General features: G+C 42.5%; 1 protein-coding gene and 1 pseudogene across 12 annotated transcripts in view; one reads left to right on the plus strand and one right to left on the minus strand.

Annotated features, from left to right (window-relative positions):
- The window catches only part of FANCD2 (FA complementation group D2), a 144,030-nt gene that overhangs the window by 93,061 nt on the left and 32,738 nt on the right, over positions 1-18,231 (plus strand). For 11 of the 12 annotated variants that reach the window (XM_050778645.1, XM_050778644.1, XM_050778650.1 and 8 more), the window contains 10 exons: positions 330-464; positions 2,093-2,224; positions 5,218-5,328; positions 11,962-12,071; positions 14,138-14,198; positions 15,478-15,597; positions 16,035-16,108; positions 16,414-16,560; positions 17,382-17,482; positions 17,855-17,970. In XM_050778645.1, coding sequence (XP_050634602.1) covers positions 330-464; positions 2,093-2,224; positions 5,218-5,328; positions 11,962-12,071; positions 14,138-14,198; positions 15,478-15,597; positions 16,035-16,108; positions 16,414-16,560; positions 17,382-17,482; positions 17,855-17,970 — 1,107 coding nt within the window. Of the gene's footprint in view, positions 1-329; positions 465-2,092; positions 2,225-4,629; positions 4,711-5,217; positions 5,329-11,961; positions 12,072-14,137; positions 14,199-15,477; positions 15,598-16,034; positions 16,109-16,413; positions 16,561-17,381; positions 17,483-17,854; positions 17,971-18,231 lie in introns of those variants that run through there. The other variant, XR_007723181.1, reaches the window with a different exon arrangement.
- Positions 9,030-9,463, minus strand: LOC126947731 (cytochrome c-like; annotated as a pseudogene).

An 18,231-nucleotide genomic window follows, 5' to 3' on the forward strand; every position in this document is an offset into this window, starting at 1 on the left:
AGCAAGGTGATTGCATGGGGAAACTGGAATTTAGAAGAGCTGGCCTCCAATCCCAAATTGAGCAGATAGGAACGTACTATTAGGCTTATAATTTAACTTCTTTGAGCTTAAAGGTCAATTATTATCCAAACGTGGAATCCCATTGATGCTGAGAGTAATCTCGGAATGGTGAAGGATTATTTTTGTGTAAAGCAAAGATTAAGATTTCTCAAGTTAAAATGAGAGTTAGAGAGGAGAAGTCTGACATTCCAAAAGGATAAGCAACTCTTAGCTTGTGTACTAACTGCTTCTTATAGCTCCTTTTCTCTCTCTACTCTTCCCCACTCAAGGTTCTTAAGGATATGTGTTCATCCATTCTGTCGCTGGCTCAGAGTTTGCTTCACTCTCTAGACCAGAGTATAATTTCATTTGGCAGTCTCCTATACAAATATGCATTTAAGTTTTTTGACACGTATTGCCAGCAGGTATGTTGAAGCATTTATTTTGGCAAGGAGGGAACAGGGGAAGGGAAAATAATCTGATGTTTATTTTTTGTTGATTGGAACTTACTGAAGGGGAAGGAACTCTGAACTGGGACTCAGGAAAGCTCAATTCTAGTCCCAGCCTTGATGAAATGAAGGCTTGACTGGTGGATCTAACTCTGTGTTCTGAGCTCTAAAATTCTGTCTGAAATTAAGATCCAGATCTATTTCAAAACATGAGACACTTGTTTTGTTTTGTTTTAAGACGGAGTTTTGCTCTTCATGTCCAGGCTGGAGTGCAGTGGCGTGATCTCGGCTCACTGCAACTTTCGCCTCCCAGGTTCAAGCGATTCTCCTGTCTCAGCCTCCTGAATAGCTGTGATTAAAGGCACACACCACCACAGCTGGCTAATTTTTTGTATTTTTAGTAGAGACAGGGTTTCACCATGTTGGCCAGGCTGGTCTCGAACTCCTGACCTCAGGTGATCTGCCTGCCTTGGCCTCTCAAAGTGCTGGGATTACTGGCATGAGCCATCGGGCCCAGCCAAGACACATTTTAACAGCATATATCCAGAGAGGAGGGACTGTTTTTGTGGAAAATGTTTATGAAAGCAAGTAAAGAACAGTGTCTTATTTTGTGTTTTTACATATATTCTTCCTATTACTGACAATGTTAAAACACATTTGAATGGAAATTTTAAAATGAAGATTTGTAAGAAGATTTTAAACATTTAAAGTAGAGCAGTAGTTGCAGCTAACATGAGGTAGCTGCTACAGTTGAGAATATAATTCTGTTATGACTATTACACAGTGACAGTATAAAGGGAGAATGGCATCTAAGACATTTTTGAACCCTCTTAATGTCTTAGAGACCCTATCATGATCCATGTTTGCTTGGAAACATGCAAGTCTAGCCTGTACTATATAAAGAAAACCTTTAAAGCTTTTAGTTCCTTTTTTTTTTTTTTTTTTGAGACAGAGTCTCGCTCTTGTCACCCAGGCTGGAGTGCAGTGGCCGGATCTCAGCTCACTGCAAGCTCCGCCTCCCGGGTTCATGCCATTCTCCTGCCTCAGCCTTCCAAGTAGCTGGGACTACAGGCACCCGCCACCTCGCCCGGCTAGTTTTTTGTATTTTTTAGTAGAGACGGGGTTTCACTGTGTTAGCCAGGATGGTCTCGATCTCCTGACCTCGTGATCCACCCGTCTCGGCCTCCCAAAGTGCTGGGATTACAGGCTTGAGCCACTGCGCCCGGCCGCTTTTAGTTCCTTGAGTGCCATCATTTTGAGAAATTTCAACTGATCTTGTACAACCTCAACTTGCAAAGGGTAAAATTTAACCCATGTGGGAACAAGAAAGAGGAAAACTATGCCAAGGAGCAAAATCAGGAGGGCTTAGGTAGTGCTCACCGATAAAATATGGGAAATAGGTCAAGACGGGATGCTAAAGTTACACTGGCATATTCCTAAATCTCCTGAAGCCAACATTAATGAAAACTAGATAATAGATGATGGGATTGGGTTGATTGTGATTTTAATGAAGTAGAGATTGGAGAGGCCTTGGGGGTGAATCCCTTTAGAATGGCCATTCCATATTTTGTTTTACATTGTCCTGTTGACTCTCCTCTGTATAGGAGGTGGTTGGTGCCTTAGTGACCCATATCTGCAGTGGGAATGAAGCTGAAGTTGATACTGCGTTAGATGTCCTCCTAGAGTTGGTAGTGTTAAACCCGTCTGCTATGATGATGAATGCTGTCTTTGTAAAGGTATCTTACTGGCTTCTTTTACTTTAGATATTGAATACTGTAATTGGTGGGAGGAGGTGGGAAGGAGGTGAGATGATGGGCAAGTAATATAAATAAAAAGTGACTATTTTATCTATGTGTTGATTCATTCAGCAAACACTTCTTTATGCCTAACCTACAGGCTAAGCTTTATTCTGGGTGCTGTGGGTGTAAAGTAAGTCCTTGCCTTTGATGTTAAAGGCTAAGACACCTAAGCAAGTCACTATAAATACAACATGGTGAATTCTCTGGTAAAGTACTATAGCTAAAACAGAGCAAGAATAATTAAATTTAGCCTGGGAAGCTGGAGAATTCTTCAAAGAGACAATTTGAGTGATTGCTGAAGGATGGGAATGACTGACAAGAGAAAGTATGGGAAGTGTGTTCTAGGCAGAGAAGAGTTTGAGCAGAAACAAACTGGTGCCCAAGTCAGTGGTATGACTGAGGAATGAGAAGCAAACAAGCATGACTGGAGAATAGGATATATATGGAGAAGAGTGATGGGAGGCGAGGCTGGCAAGACATAGGACAGGCCCATTTGCAAAGAGTCTCAAATAACATGCTAAAGAGTTTCAACTTTATTTTCTAGACAATAGGGAGCTATTACCAGTTTTTACACAGAATTGACTTAATCTGCTCAGCATTCAGAGATAACTCAGTAGGCTATATGGTGGGTGGATTAGAGACTGCTGAAAGGGTCTAAGGGAGTGAGAGTAAGGGCCAGATTTTACTCACGGGAATGTAGAAGAAATGATGGCTTAAAAGACAGTTTGGTGTTAGAATTAACATGACTTGGTGACTGTTAAGAATATGTTGCAGGTGTGGTGGCTCATGCCTGTAATCCCAGCACTTTGGGAGGCCAAGATGGGCGGATCACGAGGTCAGGAGATTGAGACCATCCTGGCTAACACGGTGAAACCCCGTCTCTACTAAAAACACAAAAATTAGCTGGGCGTGGTGGTGGGCACCTGTAGTCCCAGCTACTCTGGAGGCTGAGGCAGGAGAATGACTTGAACCTGGGAGACGGAGCTTGCAGTGAGCCGAGATCGTGCCACTGCACTCCAGCCTGGGCGACAGAGCAAGACTCCGTCTCAAAAAAAAAAAAGAAGAGAGAGAATATGTGGCAATGAGAAACAGGAAAACTAGGTCCTAGTTTTTCGTGTTAGGAAACCAGGTGGATGGTTGTGCTATTTCCGGAGACCAGGAGGGGAGTGTGTCTTCTGTAGGAAGTATGATGAGTTCACTATGGGATAGCCACATGTAGATGGTTAGTGGATAGTTGGAAATTCTGGTTTGGAACCCTGTGGGGCACCCTTTGGTGGAAGATTTAGTTTAGGTATTCAGAACCATATAAATGTGAGCTCAACTGAGGTAATTTTGAGGCAGAAGACCATAGAAGCTTAGAAGAGGACAGCTGGGCACGGTGGCTCACGCCTGTAATCCCAGCACTTTGGGAGGCTGAGGCGGACGGATCACCTGAGGTTGGGAGTTCGAGACCAGCCTGACCAACACGGAGAAACCCCCTCCTCTACTAAAAATACAAAAATTAGTCGGGCGTGGTGGTGCATGCCTGTAATTCCAGCTACTCGGGAGGCTGAGGCAGGAGAATCATTTGAACCCAGGAGGTGGAGGCTGCAGTGAGCTGAGATCATGCCATCACACTCCAGCTTAGGCGAGAAGAGCGAAACTCTGTCAAAACAAACAAACAAAAAAAGAGCGAGGGATTTATCTCAGTGCTGGATACTGTAGAGGTTGAAGATGGAGCAGAGGCTATTGTCTTTGGCAATTATGATACCTCTGGCAACCTCTGAGAGAACAGTGTTAATTGAATTATAAGGTTGGAAGCCAGAGAGCAGTAACTTGAAGACTTGGGGAATAGAGTCAATGTTGAGAAGCATCAAGGAGGACAGAATAAGAAAAGTAGCTTGAGAAAGAAGCTAATTGCAAGGGAGATTTTTTTTTTTTTTTGAGACGGAGTCTTGCTCTGTCCCCTAGGCTGGAGTGCAGTGGCGCGATCTTGGCTCATTGCAAGCTCCGCCTCCCGGGTTCACACCGTTCTGCTGCCTCAGCCTCCCGAGTAGCTGGGACTACAGGTGCCCGCCACCACGCCTGGCTAATTTTTGGTATTTTTTGTAGAGACAGGGTTTGACCGTGTTAGCCAGGATGGTCTCGATCTCCTGACTTTGTGATCTGCCTGTCTCGGCCTCCCAAAGTGCTGGGATTACAAGCGTGAGCCACTGCACCTGGCCGCAAGGGAGATTTTTTTAGATGAGGAGGCTTGAGATTGCTTGTAGGCTGAGAGAAAGCATTCAATAGAGAGGAAGAAATGGAGATTTTTCAGAAATTAATTAAAAGTTTTCAAAGCTGTTTTATTACTTTATCCTCAGACAAACCATGAAAGGTAGTATAGCTATTATTATCGCCATGTTACAGATGAGAAAAGCTGAGACATTTCCCACGGTCGCAAAGTAAGTAGTTTCCTTGTGACTCCTTCCAGATCTGTAGAGAAAGGAGAAATAGTTCATGGAGTAGAAGCTGGGAAGGGATGATATGGCAAGGAATAGGGTAAAGACATAACTTTTGGTAGAATATTGTTTTCACTGAAAAAAGGGGAAAGGTGGAGGTAAAGAATACCGAGAACTGGGAGGTGCATTAGAATGACTAAGCAGTAGACGACTAAAGCCCAGGATGGTGGTTTAGAGTGAAGAGGATAACTTTATCTTTCCTGATAGTTAGTTCCTAGTCTCTGATAATAAGAGACTTAGAAAGCTGGAAGAGTTTTCTCAGTTTATTTCCAGTCTATCAAACCTTTGGGCTCTGAGCATAGCTTTTAGAACTTGAGCTTTTAAGGGAGCTAAAAAGTTTTAGATACCTGGCTGTCTATGTGTGCCTCTTTTACAGGGATTTTAATGTTTTGATTTTTAAGAGAAAAATGTTAGCTGCTAGCCTCATTGTTGGCATCATTTTTTCCACAGGGCATTTTAGATTATCTGGATAACATATCCCCTCAGCAAATACGAAAACTCTTCCATGTTCTCAGCACACTGGCATTTAGTAAACAGAATGAAGCCAGCAGCCACATCCAGGTAAGAGGCAATGTTGGGAAAGATTTTTTTTTTTTGAAACGGAGTCTAGCTCTGTCTCCTAGGCTGGAGTGCAGTTGGCATGATCTCGGCTCAGTGCAACCTCCGCCTCCTGGGTTCAAGCAATTATCCTGCCTCAGCCTCCCAAGTAGCTAGGACTACAGGCACATGCCACCATACTCGGCTAATTTTTGTATTTTTCCTATTTTGTATTAATTTTAAACCTCTTTACTTGAAATTTGCTAGGAAAAAAAACCAAACAAGCAAATGATAGATTTGCTAGTGTATAGTAGTGGAAATAGCCATAGTACCAGCATTTTTAAATTCTTACCACAAACATTAAGTGCCTATCCTGTGCCAGGCACTGATATATTAGATCCTCTGCCCTCGAAAAGCTTTGTTTATTAGGGAAGAGATGGGTCTGTGATCAGATAACCATGAAACTGTTCAGGTTCTGAGTGCAGTGGGGACACAGAATTGCCTTGTTTCCTAAGAAACATCTCCATCTAATGTGAACTTCACGTGGGCTTGCTTTCGTTTGTGGACACCATTCACTGAAAAAGGCAGGCTGTAATCCCAGCACTTTGAGAGGCCAAGGCAGGCGAATCACATGTCTGAGACCAGCCTGGGCACCATGGTGAAACCCTATCTCTACAAAAACATACAAAAATTAGCCAGGTGTGGTGGCATACACCTGTAATCCTAGCTACTCAGGAGGCTGAGGTGGGAGGATCCATTGAGCCCAGGGAGTTGAGGCTCCAGTGAGCCATGATTGTGCCACTGCACTCCAGCCTGGGCGAGAGAATGAGACTCTATCTCTAAATAAATAAATAAAACAAAAGGAAGAGATTAGATTGGAATCATAACTTGTAACTCGTTTGTATGTTTAGTGCTACCTTATGGCAATAATTCATACTGGACTGTGGCTTTGAACAACCAGCATATTTTTTATCTTTTTTTCCCCCTTTCTTGGATCCCCAGTCAGCACATTTTTTTAATTAAAAAAAATTTTTTTTGGACTAGGTAATATACATGTGTCATACAAAATTCAAAACATATAGAAGGGTATCCAGTGAAAAATAACTCTCACTTCTTCTCTCCTCTAGGCACCTGGTTTGTCTTCCACTTTATAACCTTCTGAGACGTTCTCAGAATTTACAAATTTGTATTTACCTGTAGTTTCCTTTCCCTTCTTGTTCTACATCTTACCTTTTGCATTTAGCAGTTTATTTTGGAGATTCCTTCAAATCAGCAATATAAAGCTACTTCATCATTGTATTTTATTTTTGAATTTTGATAAAATATACATAACGTAAAATAGAATATTTAAGCTGTTTTTAAGGGTACAATTTAGTAGCATTAAGTATATTCACAGTGTTATACAACCATTACCACTATCCATTTCTAGAACTTTCTGATCGTCCCAAGCAAACTTTGTACCCATTAGGCAATAATTCACCATCTTCCTCTCCCCACCCTTAATAATCACTAATCACATTCTGTCTATGGATTCGTTCATTCTAGATGCCTCATATAAATGGAATCATACGATATGTATCCTTTTGTGTCTCACTTATTTCACTTAGCATAATATTTTCAAGGTTCATGTATGTTGTAGCATGCATCAGAACTATATTCCCATTACAGCTGTAATAATTCCATTCTTTGTTTTCGTTATTGTTTTGTTTTGTTTTGTAGAGACGGAGTCTCACTCTGTCACCCAGGCTTGAGTGCAATGGCACAATCTCAGCTTACCATAACCTCTGCCTCCTGGGTTCAAGCAATTCTCTTGCCTTAGCCTCCCAAGTAGCTGGGGTTATAGGCGTGCACCACCATGCCTGGCTAAGTTTTATATTTTTAGTGGAGATGGGATTTTGCCATATTGGCCAGGCTGCTCTCGAACTCCTCACCTCAGGAGATCCACCTGCCTCGGCCTCCCAAAGTGCTAGGACTGCAGGCGTGAACCACTGCGCCCAGCCCCCATTCTTTGTTTATAACACATTTTGTTTATCCATTCATCCATTGATGGACTATTGGGTTGTTTCCACCTTTTGGCCATTTGAATAATGTTGCTGTGACCATTGGTTTACAAATATTTGTTTGAGTCCCTATCTTCAGTTCTTTAGGGTATATTTCTAATAGTGGAATTGCTTGATCATATGATGACCATATGTTTACCATTTTGAGGAACCACCAAACTGCTTTCCATAGCAGCTGCACAATTTTACATTCCCACCAACAACGTATGTAGGTTCCAATTTCTCCATATCCTGGCCAACATTTATTTTCCTTTCTTAAAAATTTCTTTTGATTTTTATTAATTAATTAATTTAAAAAATTATTATTTTTTTTAGATAGGGTCTTGCTCTGTCACCCAAGCTGCAGTGCAGTGGCGTGATCATACTTCACTGCAACCTGAAAATCCTGTGCTTAAGCAGTCTTCCCAACTCAGCCTCCTGAGTACCTGGGACTACAGGTACCTGCCACCACGCCAGGCCCTATTTTTTAATTATAATCATCCTGATGAGTACGAAGTGGTATCTCATTGTGGTTTGATTTGCATTTCCTAATGACTAATGATGTTAAGCATCTTTTCACATACTTCTTGGCCATTTCTATATTTTTGTAGAAATGTCTATTCAAGTCCTTTACCCATTTTTGTTTATTTTGTTTTAGAGATAGGGTCTCACTCTGTCACACACTTTGGAGTGCAGTGGTGTGATCTTGGCTCACTGCAACCTTCACCTCCTAGGCTCAAGTGATCCTCCCATGTCAGCCTCCTGAGTAGCTGGGACCACAGGTGCGCACACTACCATGCCCAGCTAATTTTTTGTAATTTTGGTAGACATGAGGTTTCGTCATGTTACCCAGACTGGTCTGGAACTCTTGAGCTCAGGAGATCCACCCACCTCTGCCTCCCAAAGTGCTGGCATCACAGGCACGAGCCACCGTGCTCAGCCCTTTGCCCATTTTTATATTAGGTTTTTGTCGCCATTGAGGTATAGGAGTTATTTATATATTCTGGATATTGATCCTTTATCAGATATATGATTTGCAAATATTTTCTCCCATTCTATGGGTTTTTACTCCCTTGATAGTGTCCTTTGATGCCCAAAAGTTTTTAGTTTCAATAAAGTCAAATTTATCTATTTTTTTTCTTTTTCTTTTTTTTTTTTTTTTTTTTTTTTTGAGATGGAGTCTCACTGTATCGCTAGGCTGGAGTGCAGTGGCGCGATCTCGGCTCACTCCAACCTCCGCCTCCCAGGTTCAAGCAATTCTCCTGCCTCCGCCTCCCCTGTAGCTGGGACTACGGGCACATTAACAACCCAGTTAATTAACTACCCAGTTAATTTTTGTATTTTTAGTAGAGATGGGGTTTCTCTCTCTGTTGGCCAGGATGATCTCAGTCTCTTGACCTCATGATCTGCCTGTCTCAGCCTCTCAAAGTACTGTGATTACAGGCGTGAGCTACTGCGCCCGACCTCCGTTAAGTTTGAAGATGGCACTCGCCATCTTTGTGAAAAGTTGAACATTACTAACGAAGTCTAATCATATTTTTAGAAGGGGTAAACAGTGATACCATTTACTGAATTGGAATTACTATTAAAATTCAAAAAACTGAAAATATTCATTTAACCACAAGCCAATCTTAGTTTTAAATGAGGGAGGACCACCCAACAAAATATTCTGTCAGTCATTCATGATCTGAATTCTGGTATATGAGATCTATTAAAGTATGGTACACATAAAAAAGTCATGAGACATTTGTTTTGTAATAAATAAGGCAGTGGCCAATTATTACTCATTAGTAGCTTTTTTGAGATAAGTTATCAAGTCTGCCCCTTCTGCCTTCTTAATTCTGGCAAAGATCATTTTTCTTTTTGGGATTCTCCAAATACTCCATCAGTTTATCCTGTCCCCAGGTGATGCCTTTGTTCTTCTTGGCGTCTGTGTAAGAGAATCCAATGGCCTGACCTGTCTTCCGCGCGAAGAGACCATGGAGATTAGGCCCAGTCTTGTGCTTGCCTCCCTTTTCTACCGTGTGGCACTGGGCACACTTCTTAACAAAAATCTTCTTACTTTTCTCAACATCACCCATGTTTAATCTCTTTTTCGTCACTGACGCCCCAAAGGTTGCCACTCCAAAGCTATGCGACCCACACTCTATCAATTTTTTTTCCTGTGTTGCTTGTCCTTTTGGTTGTCATGCTTAAGATACCATTGCAGAATCCAAGATCATGAAGGTTTTCTTTTATTTTCTTCTAAGAGAAAGTTTTAGCTCTTAAATTCAGGTCTTTGATCCACTTTGTGTTGATTTTTGTATATAGCATATTTTAATATTTTAAGGATTTAACTTCATTCTTTTGCAGATGGATATCCAGTTTTTCCAGTGCCATTTGTTGAAAAGATGGTCCTTTCACCATTGAAATGATTTTGGAACCCTTGTCAAAAATCAATTTGTCACATATATGAAGGCTTATCTTTGAACTCTGTGTTCTGTTTCATTGGTCTATATGTCTGTCCTGCCATCACCACACTGTTTTGACTACTGTAGCTTTGTATTAATATTGAAATCAGGAAGTGTGAGCCCTCCAACTTTGTTTTTTTTCAAGGTTTTGGCAGTTTGGGGTCCCGTGAAATTCCATGTGAATTTTGGTGTGGATCTTTCTATTTCCGCAAAACGTGTTGTGGGACTTTGATAAGGATTGTGCTGAATCACTTTGAATGGTATTGTCATCTTAACAATATTGAGTGTCTTCCAGTCCACAAAGACAATAGCTCTTTCCATTTGCTTATGTCTTTAAAGTTTTTCAGCAATGTTTATTTATTTTATTTTATTTTGAGACAGTGTCTGGCTCTGTCACCCAGGCTAGAGTATAGTGGCGTGATCCTGACTCACTGTATTCTTGACTTCCCAGGCTCAGGTGATCCTCCCACCCCAGCATTCCGAGTAGCCAGGACCTCAGGCATGCACTACCACAGCTGGCTAGTTTTTGTATTTTCTGTAGAAACGAGGTTTTGCCATGTTACCAGGCTGGTCTTGAACTCCTGGGTTCAAGCAATTCAGCTGCCTCAGCCTCCCAAAGTGTTAGGATGACAGGTATGAGCCACTTCACCCAGCCTTGCCTCCATGTTTAAATCTTTACCTGAGTATTTTATTCTAGTTCATTATTTTAGCTGAGCAGTCATCAACGTTATAATTTTCATATCCTTATAGAAATAATAATAAAAGGTATTATTGGCCGGGCACGGTGGCTCACACCTGTAATCCCAGCACTTTGGGAGGCCGAGGCGGGTAGATCACGAGGTCAGGAGATCAAGACCATCCTGGCTAACACAGTGAAACCCTATCTCTACTAAAATTACAAAAAATTAGCCAGGCGTGGTGGCAGGCACCTGTAGTCCTAGCTACTCGGGAGGCTGAGACAGGAGAATGGCGTGAACCCAGGAGGCGGAACTTGCAGTGAGCCAAGATCGCGCCACTGCGCTCCAGCCTGGGTGACAGAGCAAGACTCCATCTCAGAAAAAAAATAAAAAATAAATAAAATAAAATAAAATATATTATTATTGAATGTCTGTCATGTGCCAGGCACTGTTCTATAAGGTTTTTTGTTTTTTTTTGTTTTTTGTTTCTAATTTAAGTTCTAGGGTACATGTGCGCAACGTGCAGGTTTGTTACATATGTATACATGTGCCATGTTGGTGTGCTGCACCCATTAACTCATCATTTACATTAGGTATATCTCCTAACGCTATCCCTCCCTGCTCCCCCGACCCCATGACAGGCCCCGGTGTGTGATGTTCCCCTTCCTGTGTCCAAGTGTTCTCATGTTCTAGAAGTTTTTTATGATTTATCTCTAATCCTTAAAACAACCTTCCCCATTTCAGGCCGGGCACGGTGGCTCACACCTGTAATCCTAGCACTTTGGGAGGCCAAGGTGGGCGGGTCACAATGTCAGGAGATCGAGACCATCCTGGCTAACACGGTGAAACCCCGTCTCTACTAAAAATACAAAAAATTAGCCAGGTGTGGTGGTGGGCGCTTGTAGTCCCAGCTACTCAGAAGACTGAGGCAGGAGAATGGCGTGAACCCAGGAGGCGGAGCTTGCAGTGAGCCAAGATGGTGCCACTGCACTCTAGCCTGGGCAACAGAGTGAGACTCCTTCTCAAAAAAAAAAAAAAAAAAAAGACTTCCCCATTTCACTGATGTAAAAATTAAAACTTGGAGAGATGAATTGACTTGCTAAAGACACACAGGGCTAGTTATGGTGGTTCACACCTGTAATCCCAGCACTTTGGAAGGCCAAGGCAGGTGGATCACCTGAGGTCAGGAGTTCAACACCAGCCTAGCCAACATGGTGAAACCCCATCTCTACTGAAAATACAAAATTAGCCGGTCGTGGTGGCAGGCATCTGTAATCCCAGTTACCCAGGAGGCTGAGGCAGGAGAATCGTTTGAACTTGGGAGGCAGAGGTTGCAGTGAGCCGAGATTGTGCACTCTAGCCTGGGCAACAAGAACAAAACTCCCTCTCAAAAAAAATAAAAATAAAAAACAGTTAGTAAACGATAAAAGCCATACCTTCTTTTGCTGTGCCATTCCAGCATTTTCATCTTTCTTCATCATCTCATTGCAGGATGACATGCACTTGGTGATAAGAAAGCAGCTCTCTAGCACCGTATTCAAGTACAAACTCATTGGGATTATTGGTGCTGTCACCATGGCTGGCATCATGGCAGCAGACAGGTACACATGGAAATTCTGACTTCTGTGGTCTGAGATCAGTTAATCTTGCTAACAAACGAAGTGTTACATCTCATAGACATCATTTTAACAGTAGACGTTGCAACTATGAGAGAAATGAGCAAATGTGTTTTGCTACTTTTCCATGTTCTAATCATGACTGTATATAATACCATGTATATTTTTTGCTGGATTGTGATCCTAGCTATTACAGTCTGTTGTTAAAAATTAAGGATTGCCTAGAGGTAAAATTCTAGAAATCTTTGCACAAAAAGGGAGCCCTGATTCTTTTAGAATGCGTTTTTCTTTATCTGCTCCTGATATAGGCACTAGACAATGCAGGTGTCTACATTGCTGTGTCATTCCTGTTGGGAACTTTATACATTTGGTACAAATAAGATCTTGTGGATTTCCTCTCACCTTGTTCCTTGAGTCCCCATTTGTAGAATCTAAAGACATATTGGTTTGGGGGCTTGATAAGATGTTGCTATTACAAACCAACATTGGATTTCAGTTCATGCTCCTTGGAAATTATTTTCTGAGACATCAGGAGACATCTTTAGAATCCACATTGTGGAATCCTAATTAGGGAAAAGGAGTCAGAGTGGTGGGAGCAAAGAAAGCAAAGACAAAGTATGTAAGTCTGCCTTTTTTCATGGTGCAGGACATGCAGTCCTCTGCACCCAACTTATCACCAGACACCTGCAAGTTGGCTCACTGCAATTTTGGCATTATCAGTACTGCACAAAGCCCTCTTCAGCATACAGCATACATCATAAGTACTACTCTGTAAATCCCCAGCAAGCCTTTGTTTCCTTGCAGTCAGCTCCTCTATTGCTGGCTGCCCATTGCTTTCTTGCAATGTATTTTTATACTTTCTCTAAGAAATCTTGTCTTTCTTTACCTACAACTGTCTTAGTAAATTCTCCCCCTAACCCTACCCCAGCCGCCACCGGCTCAGATAGTCATTGCTCCCCTGTGGCACACATTAATAATGGGAAGAGGTTGCAGAGTGTATTGTTTAAGAGTTCCTTCACTGAAGCCATACTGCTTGCCCAGGGTCAAATTAGCTGAATTACCTTGGGTAAGTTACTTTATTTCTCTGCCTTTATAGACTCACATCTGCAATAAGGATAATAATAGGATTTACCTCATAGAGTCGTTGAAATGTCTAGCACATAACATACACTAATTAAGTGCTTCCTCTAATTATTGCTAATTTGCCCTTAAAAAATATGTACAGAAAAGAGAAAAGAAAAAAATATAGGCCGGGCACGGTGGCTCAAGCCTGTAATCCCAGCACTTTGGGAGGCCGAGACGGGCGGATCACGAGGTCAGGAGATCGAGACCATCCTGGCTAACACGATGAAACCCCGTCTCCACTAAAAATACAAAAAAATTAGCCGGGTGTGGTGGCGGCGCCTGTAGTCCCAGCTACTCGGGAGGCTGAGGCAGGAGAATGGCGGGAACCCGGGAGGCAGAGCTTGCAGTGAGCCGAGATCGCGCCACTGCACTCCAGCCTGGGCGACAGAGCGAGACTCCGTCTCAAAAAAAAAAAAAAAAAGAAAGAAAAAAATATATAAAATAACCATCCTTTGCTCTAATCTGTATTTTGTATGGACAAAATAAATACTCTTCTCTGCCTTTATGCACTTTTATCTTTACCCTACCCTAGGGAAGTCAGAAATCTTTTTTTTTTTTTTTTTTGAGACGGAGTCTCGCTCAGTCACCCAGGCTGGAGTGCAGTGGCCGAATCTCTCAGCTCACTGCAAGCTCCACCTCCCGGGTTCACGCCATTCTCCTGCCTCAGCCTCCCGAGTAGCTGGGACTACAGGCGCCTGCCACCGCGCCCAGCTAGTTTTTTGTATTTTTTAGTAGAGACGGGGTTTCACCATGTTAGCCAGGATGGTCTCGATCTCCTGACCTCGAGATCCGCCCGTCTCGGCCTCCCAAAGTGCTGGGATTACAGGCTTGAGCCACTGCGCCCGGCCGGGAAGTCAGAATTCTTAAACTTATTGGCAGTTGCTACAAAATATTACAAAAATGAAATTAAAATGCTTTCTTTTTAGAACTGAATCATGTAGTTTGACCCAAGAGAGAGCCAACCTGAGCAATGAGCAGTGCACACAGGTGAGTTCTTTTCTTTCTTTCTTTTTTTTTTTGAGAGAGCCTCGCTCTGTCACCCAAGCTGGAGTGCAGTGGCAAGATCTCAGCTCACTGCAACCTCCGCCTCCCAGGTTCTCAGCTCACTGCAACCTCCGCCTCCCAGGTTCAAGCGATTCTCCTGCCTCAGCCTCCAGAGTAGCTGGGATTACAGGCACACCCCACCATACCCGGCTAATTTTTTATATTTTTGGTAGAGATGAGGTTTCACCATGTTGGCCCTGCTGGTCCTGAACTCCTGACCTCAAGTGATCCACCTGCCTTGGCCTCCCAAAGTGCTGGGATTATAGGTGTTGAGTCACCACGGCTAAATTTGTATTTTTAGTAGAGACGGGGTTTCACCATGTCAGGGTTTCGTTATGTTGGCCATGCTGGTCTCAAACTCCTAATCTCAGATGATCCGCCCCCATCAGCCTCCCAAAGCACTGGGATTACAGACGTGAGCCACCACTCCCAGGCTGGTTGCATTTATTTCTATATCCATTTAATCTCTCTGATTATAAAGTTTTAGCAAGAAAGATATACCATGTTTATGGAATAACAGTTTGGTTGAAGCATGGGGACAAATAAGTATATAATTGGAAAGTGGGACATAAAGCTAGTTCAGGCAGGGCACGGTGGCTTGCGACTGTAATCCCAGCACTTTGGGAGGCCAAGGCAGGAGGATCACTTGAGGTCAGGAGTTTGAGGCCAGCCTGACCAACATGGTGAAATCCTGTCTTTAATAAAAGTACAAAAGAATTAGCTGGACATGGTGGCAGGTGCCTGTAGTCCCAGCTACTCAGGAGACTGGGGCAAGAGAATTGCTCGAATCCGGGAAGTGGAGGTTACAGTGAGCTGGGATCACGCTACTATACTCCAGCCTAGATGACAGAGCAAGACTCCGTCTCAAAAGAAAAAAAGAAAAAGCTAGTTGAGAGAGAAAACCGAGAGCCTTGCATGTAAAGCAATACATTTTTATTTCATTCTTTAGGCAGAGGTATTCCTTAAGGGTTTCTTAGCATGGAAATGGCAAAATCAAAGCTTTGCTTTAGAAAAATTAATCTGGCTGCAGTGTCTGACAGATTGCAAAAGGGATGATATCAGAAAGAGACAAACAGGTCAGAACATTCAGGAAAACTTCAAGTGAGAAGTAGAGCTTTGCCAGTAAAATCAGAAAGTGAAAAAAACAGTCTTGAATGGGGCGAATGGAGTTTGGGAAGGATTGGCAGCCCAAGGTTTAAACCATTCTTCCTCTTTGCTCCAGGTGACCTCCTTGTTGCAGTTGGTTCATTCCTGCAGTGAGCAGTCTCCTCAGGCCTCTGCACTTTACTATGATGAATTTGCCAACCTGATCCAACAAGAAAAGCTGGATCCAAAAGCCCTGGTAAAGCCAATTGTCTTTTCTTAAAGCAATAAAGCATGAGAGCTGCTTTACTACACTCTTCAGGTCTTTCTGTTGCAGTGTGAAAATAGATCATCCTGTGACCTCTCCTAAATTCTACCTGCGAAAGGCTTTTCTGCCCTACCCTGTCTCAGGGCTCTTCTCTGAGGCTTCCTTCACTTAATAACAATAGTAAAGAAGAGATTGACTTTGTTAATGATGATGGCTACTATCTGTCTGAGAGCCCTATTCTATGCTAGGCCTTGTGCTAAGTGCTTTTTATGCACTCTCTCTTTTCTACTTCACAAAAATGAGATATTTATTATTACTTTCTTTTTAGAAATGAGAGAACTGAGACTTAGAAAGGTTAAGAGTAATTTATCTAGGGCTTACAGCAAGTACACCCTGCACTGCCCTTTTTGTTTGTTTGCTTCCTGAAGGAACGTGTTGGGCATACCATCTGCAATGATTTCCAGGATGCCTTCGTAGTGGACTCCTGTGTTGTTCCGGAAGGGTAGGTATTGTTTACCTGCTGGCTTGGTTGTACTGGTGAAGTTACATCAATTCTGTCAGTAGCTGATACAAACTTCAGAATACCCTTGACCTCAGCCACAGCTGCCCAGTCCCACAGCTTCTTTCCTGCCAACCCCAGCACCCCTGCACCCTTAGCTCCAAAATTCCTAAAAGTTTCACTGTTTGTTCTTCTATTTCTAATTTCTCCCCATGATGTTGTATTTGAAATTGGTTTGCTCTAGTGGTTTTCCCTGTAGCCTTGCGTATTCCTGAGCTGCAGCATCAGATTCTGGTTTTTCTCCGCAGTGACTTTCCATTTCCTGTGAAAGCGCTGTACGGACTGGAAGAATACAACACTCAGGATGGGATCGCCATCAACCTCCTGCCGCTGCTGTTTTCTCAGGACTTTGCAAAAGATGGGGGTCCGGTGACTCCACAGGAATCAGGCCAAAAGTCAGTATAGTTTTTCTTTTCTAAACCTGTTAGTGTTTTGAATGTTCATGGGGAATTCCACAGTTCTTGGTGGGGAACTTGAGTCAAAAAAGTTTCTCTCAGGACAAATGGTATTTGGAGAGCTTAGGGAGGATGCGGCAGATTCCTTGGTTTTTCTTGGACCCTTGGCTTGAGATTTATATTGCCTTGTGTGAGCCAACAGATATTCTGAGATTACCTTCTTTTCTGTATCTTATTCTTTCCCTCCCTTGAACATTCTGTGCTACCTCTGCCTCTCTTACATTCTCTTTCTATCTTATTTCTGGTTCTCCTAACACATGGACTTTCATTCCTCATACCTCTGCCTTCCTATGATTCAGCTCATTATATTTATTTTCTTAATGGAGCATCCATTAAGTTCCTTGCCATTTATTCTTAAAAGTAGACACTTGTTTTGAGGAAAATTCTTAAAAAGTTGGTAGCCGGGCATGGTGGTTCATGCCTGTAATCCCAGCACTTTGGGAGGCTGAGGCGGGTGGATCACTTGAGGCCAGGAGTTCGAGACCAGCCTGGCCAACATGGTGAAACACCGTTTCTACTAAAAATACAAAAATTAGTCGGACAGTGTGGTGTGCGCCTATAATCCCAGCTACTCAGGAGGCCGAGGTAGGAGAATTGCTTGAACCTGGGAGGCAGAGGTTTCAGTGAGCTGAGATCACACCACTGCACTCCAGCCTGGGTGACAGAGCAAGACTCTGTCTCAAAAAAAAAGTTGTGCTTCCTATGTACGTAGAGTCATATACCTATTAAGTGTGGTCTAGAAATTTATTTTTCCTTCTCAGATTGGTGTCGCCACTGTGCCTGGCTCCCTATTTCCGATTACTGAGACTTTGTGTGGAGAGACAGCATAACGGAAACTTGGAGGAGATTGATGGTCTACTAGGTATAGGATGAAGTCATCAGATCCTTTCTTCTTTGTACTCTTTCTTTGGTAAACTTAGGGAAAGGGCATATCAGTACATGGTATATGTGGGAAGGAATAATTTTTTAACCTTAACAGAGTAGTTTAGCATTGGAATTCCAAAGACAAAATAGTGCATACAGAATCCCATTATGTTAACAAATCAATTGTTACAAAAACTTTCTAATTATATTTGTTGATTGCCATATGATATGCAAATATTTTAATCAAATCTTGGCCTTCAAATATGAGTTAAAGGGGAAAGTAAATAGCAAGCAGAGCTAGCTCCAGAGGCAACCTCCAGGTTTTATTGGCTTGCACTAAAGGTAGTTGGAAATGTTTGTTCTCTCTCAGATTGTCCTATATTCCTAACTGACCTGGAGCCTGGAGAGAAGCTGGAGTCCATGTCTGCTAAAGAGCGTGCATTCATGTGTTCTCTCCTATTTCTTACTCTCAACTGGTTCCGAGAGGTAAGCAGAGTTAATAGGATGTTTCACTTATTGTCTGTAATTTTTCTCAAAACTATTTTCTTAGTTCTCGCAAGATTCCCTGGAAGTCTTCACCAAGCACTAACCCCCTTGTGCTTCTCTAGCTGTTATATCCCACCACTCTCCAATTATATGATCCTCCTTATGTAGCCAAATCAGAATACTTAGAATTCACTTCACATTGCCCACGTTTTATTTCCTCCAAGCTGCCTTCTGCCTAGAATGACCTTCTCACTTTCTTCA

Source organism: Macaca thibetana, chromosome 2, assembly GCF_024542745.1.
Source record: "Macaca thibetana thibetana isolate TM-01 chromosome 2, ASM2454274v1, whole genome shotgun sequence".
Lineage (NCBI taxonomy): Eukaryota > Metazoa > Chordata > Mammalia > Primates > Cercopithecidae > Macaca > Macaca thibetana.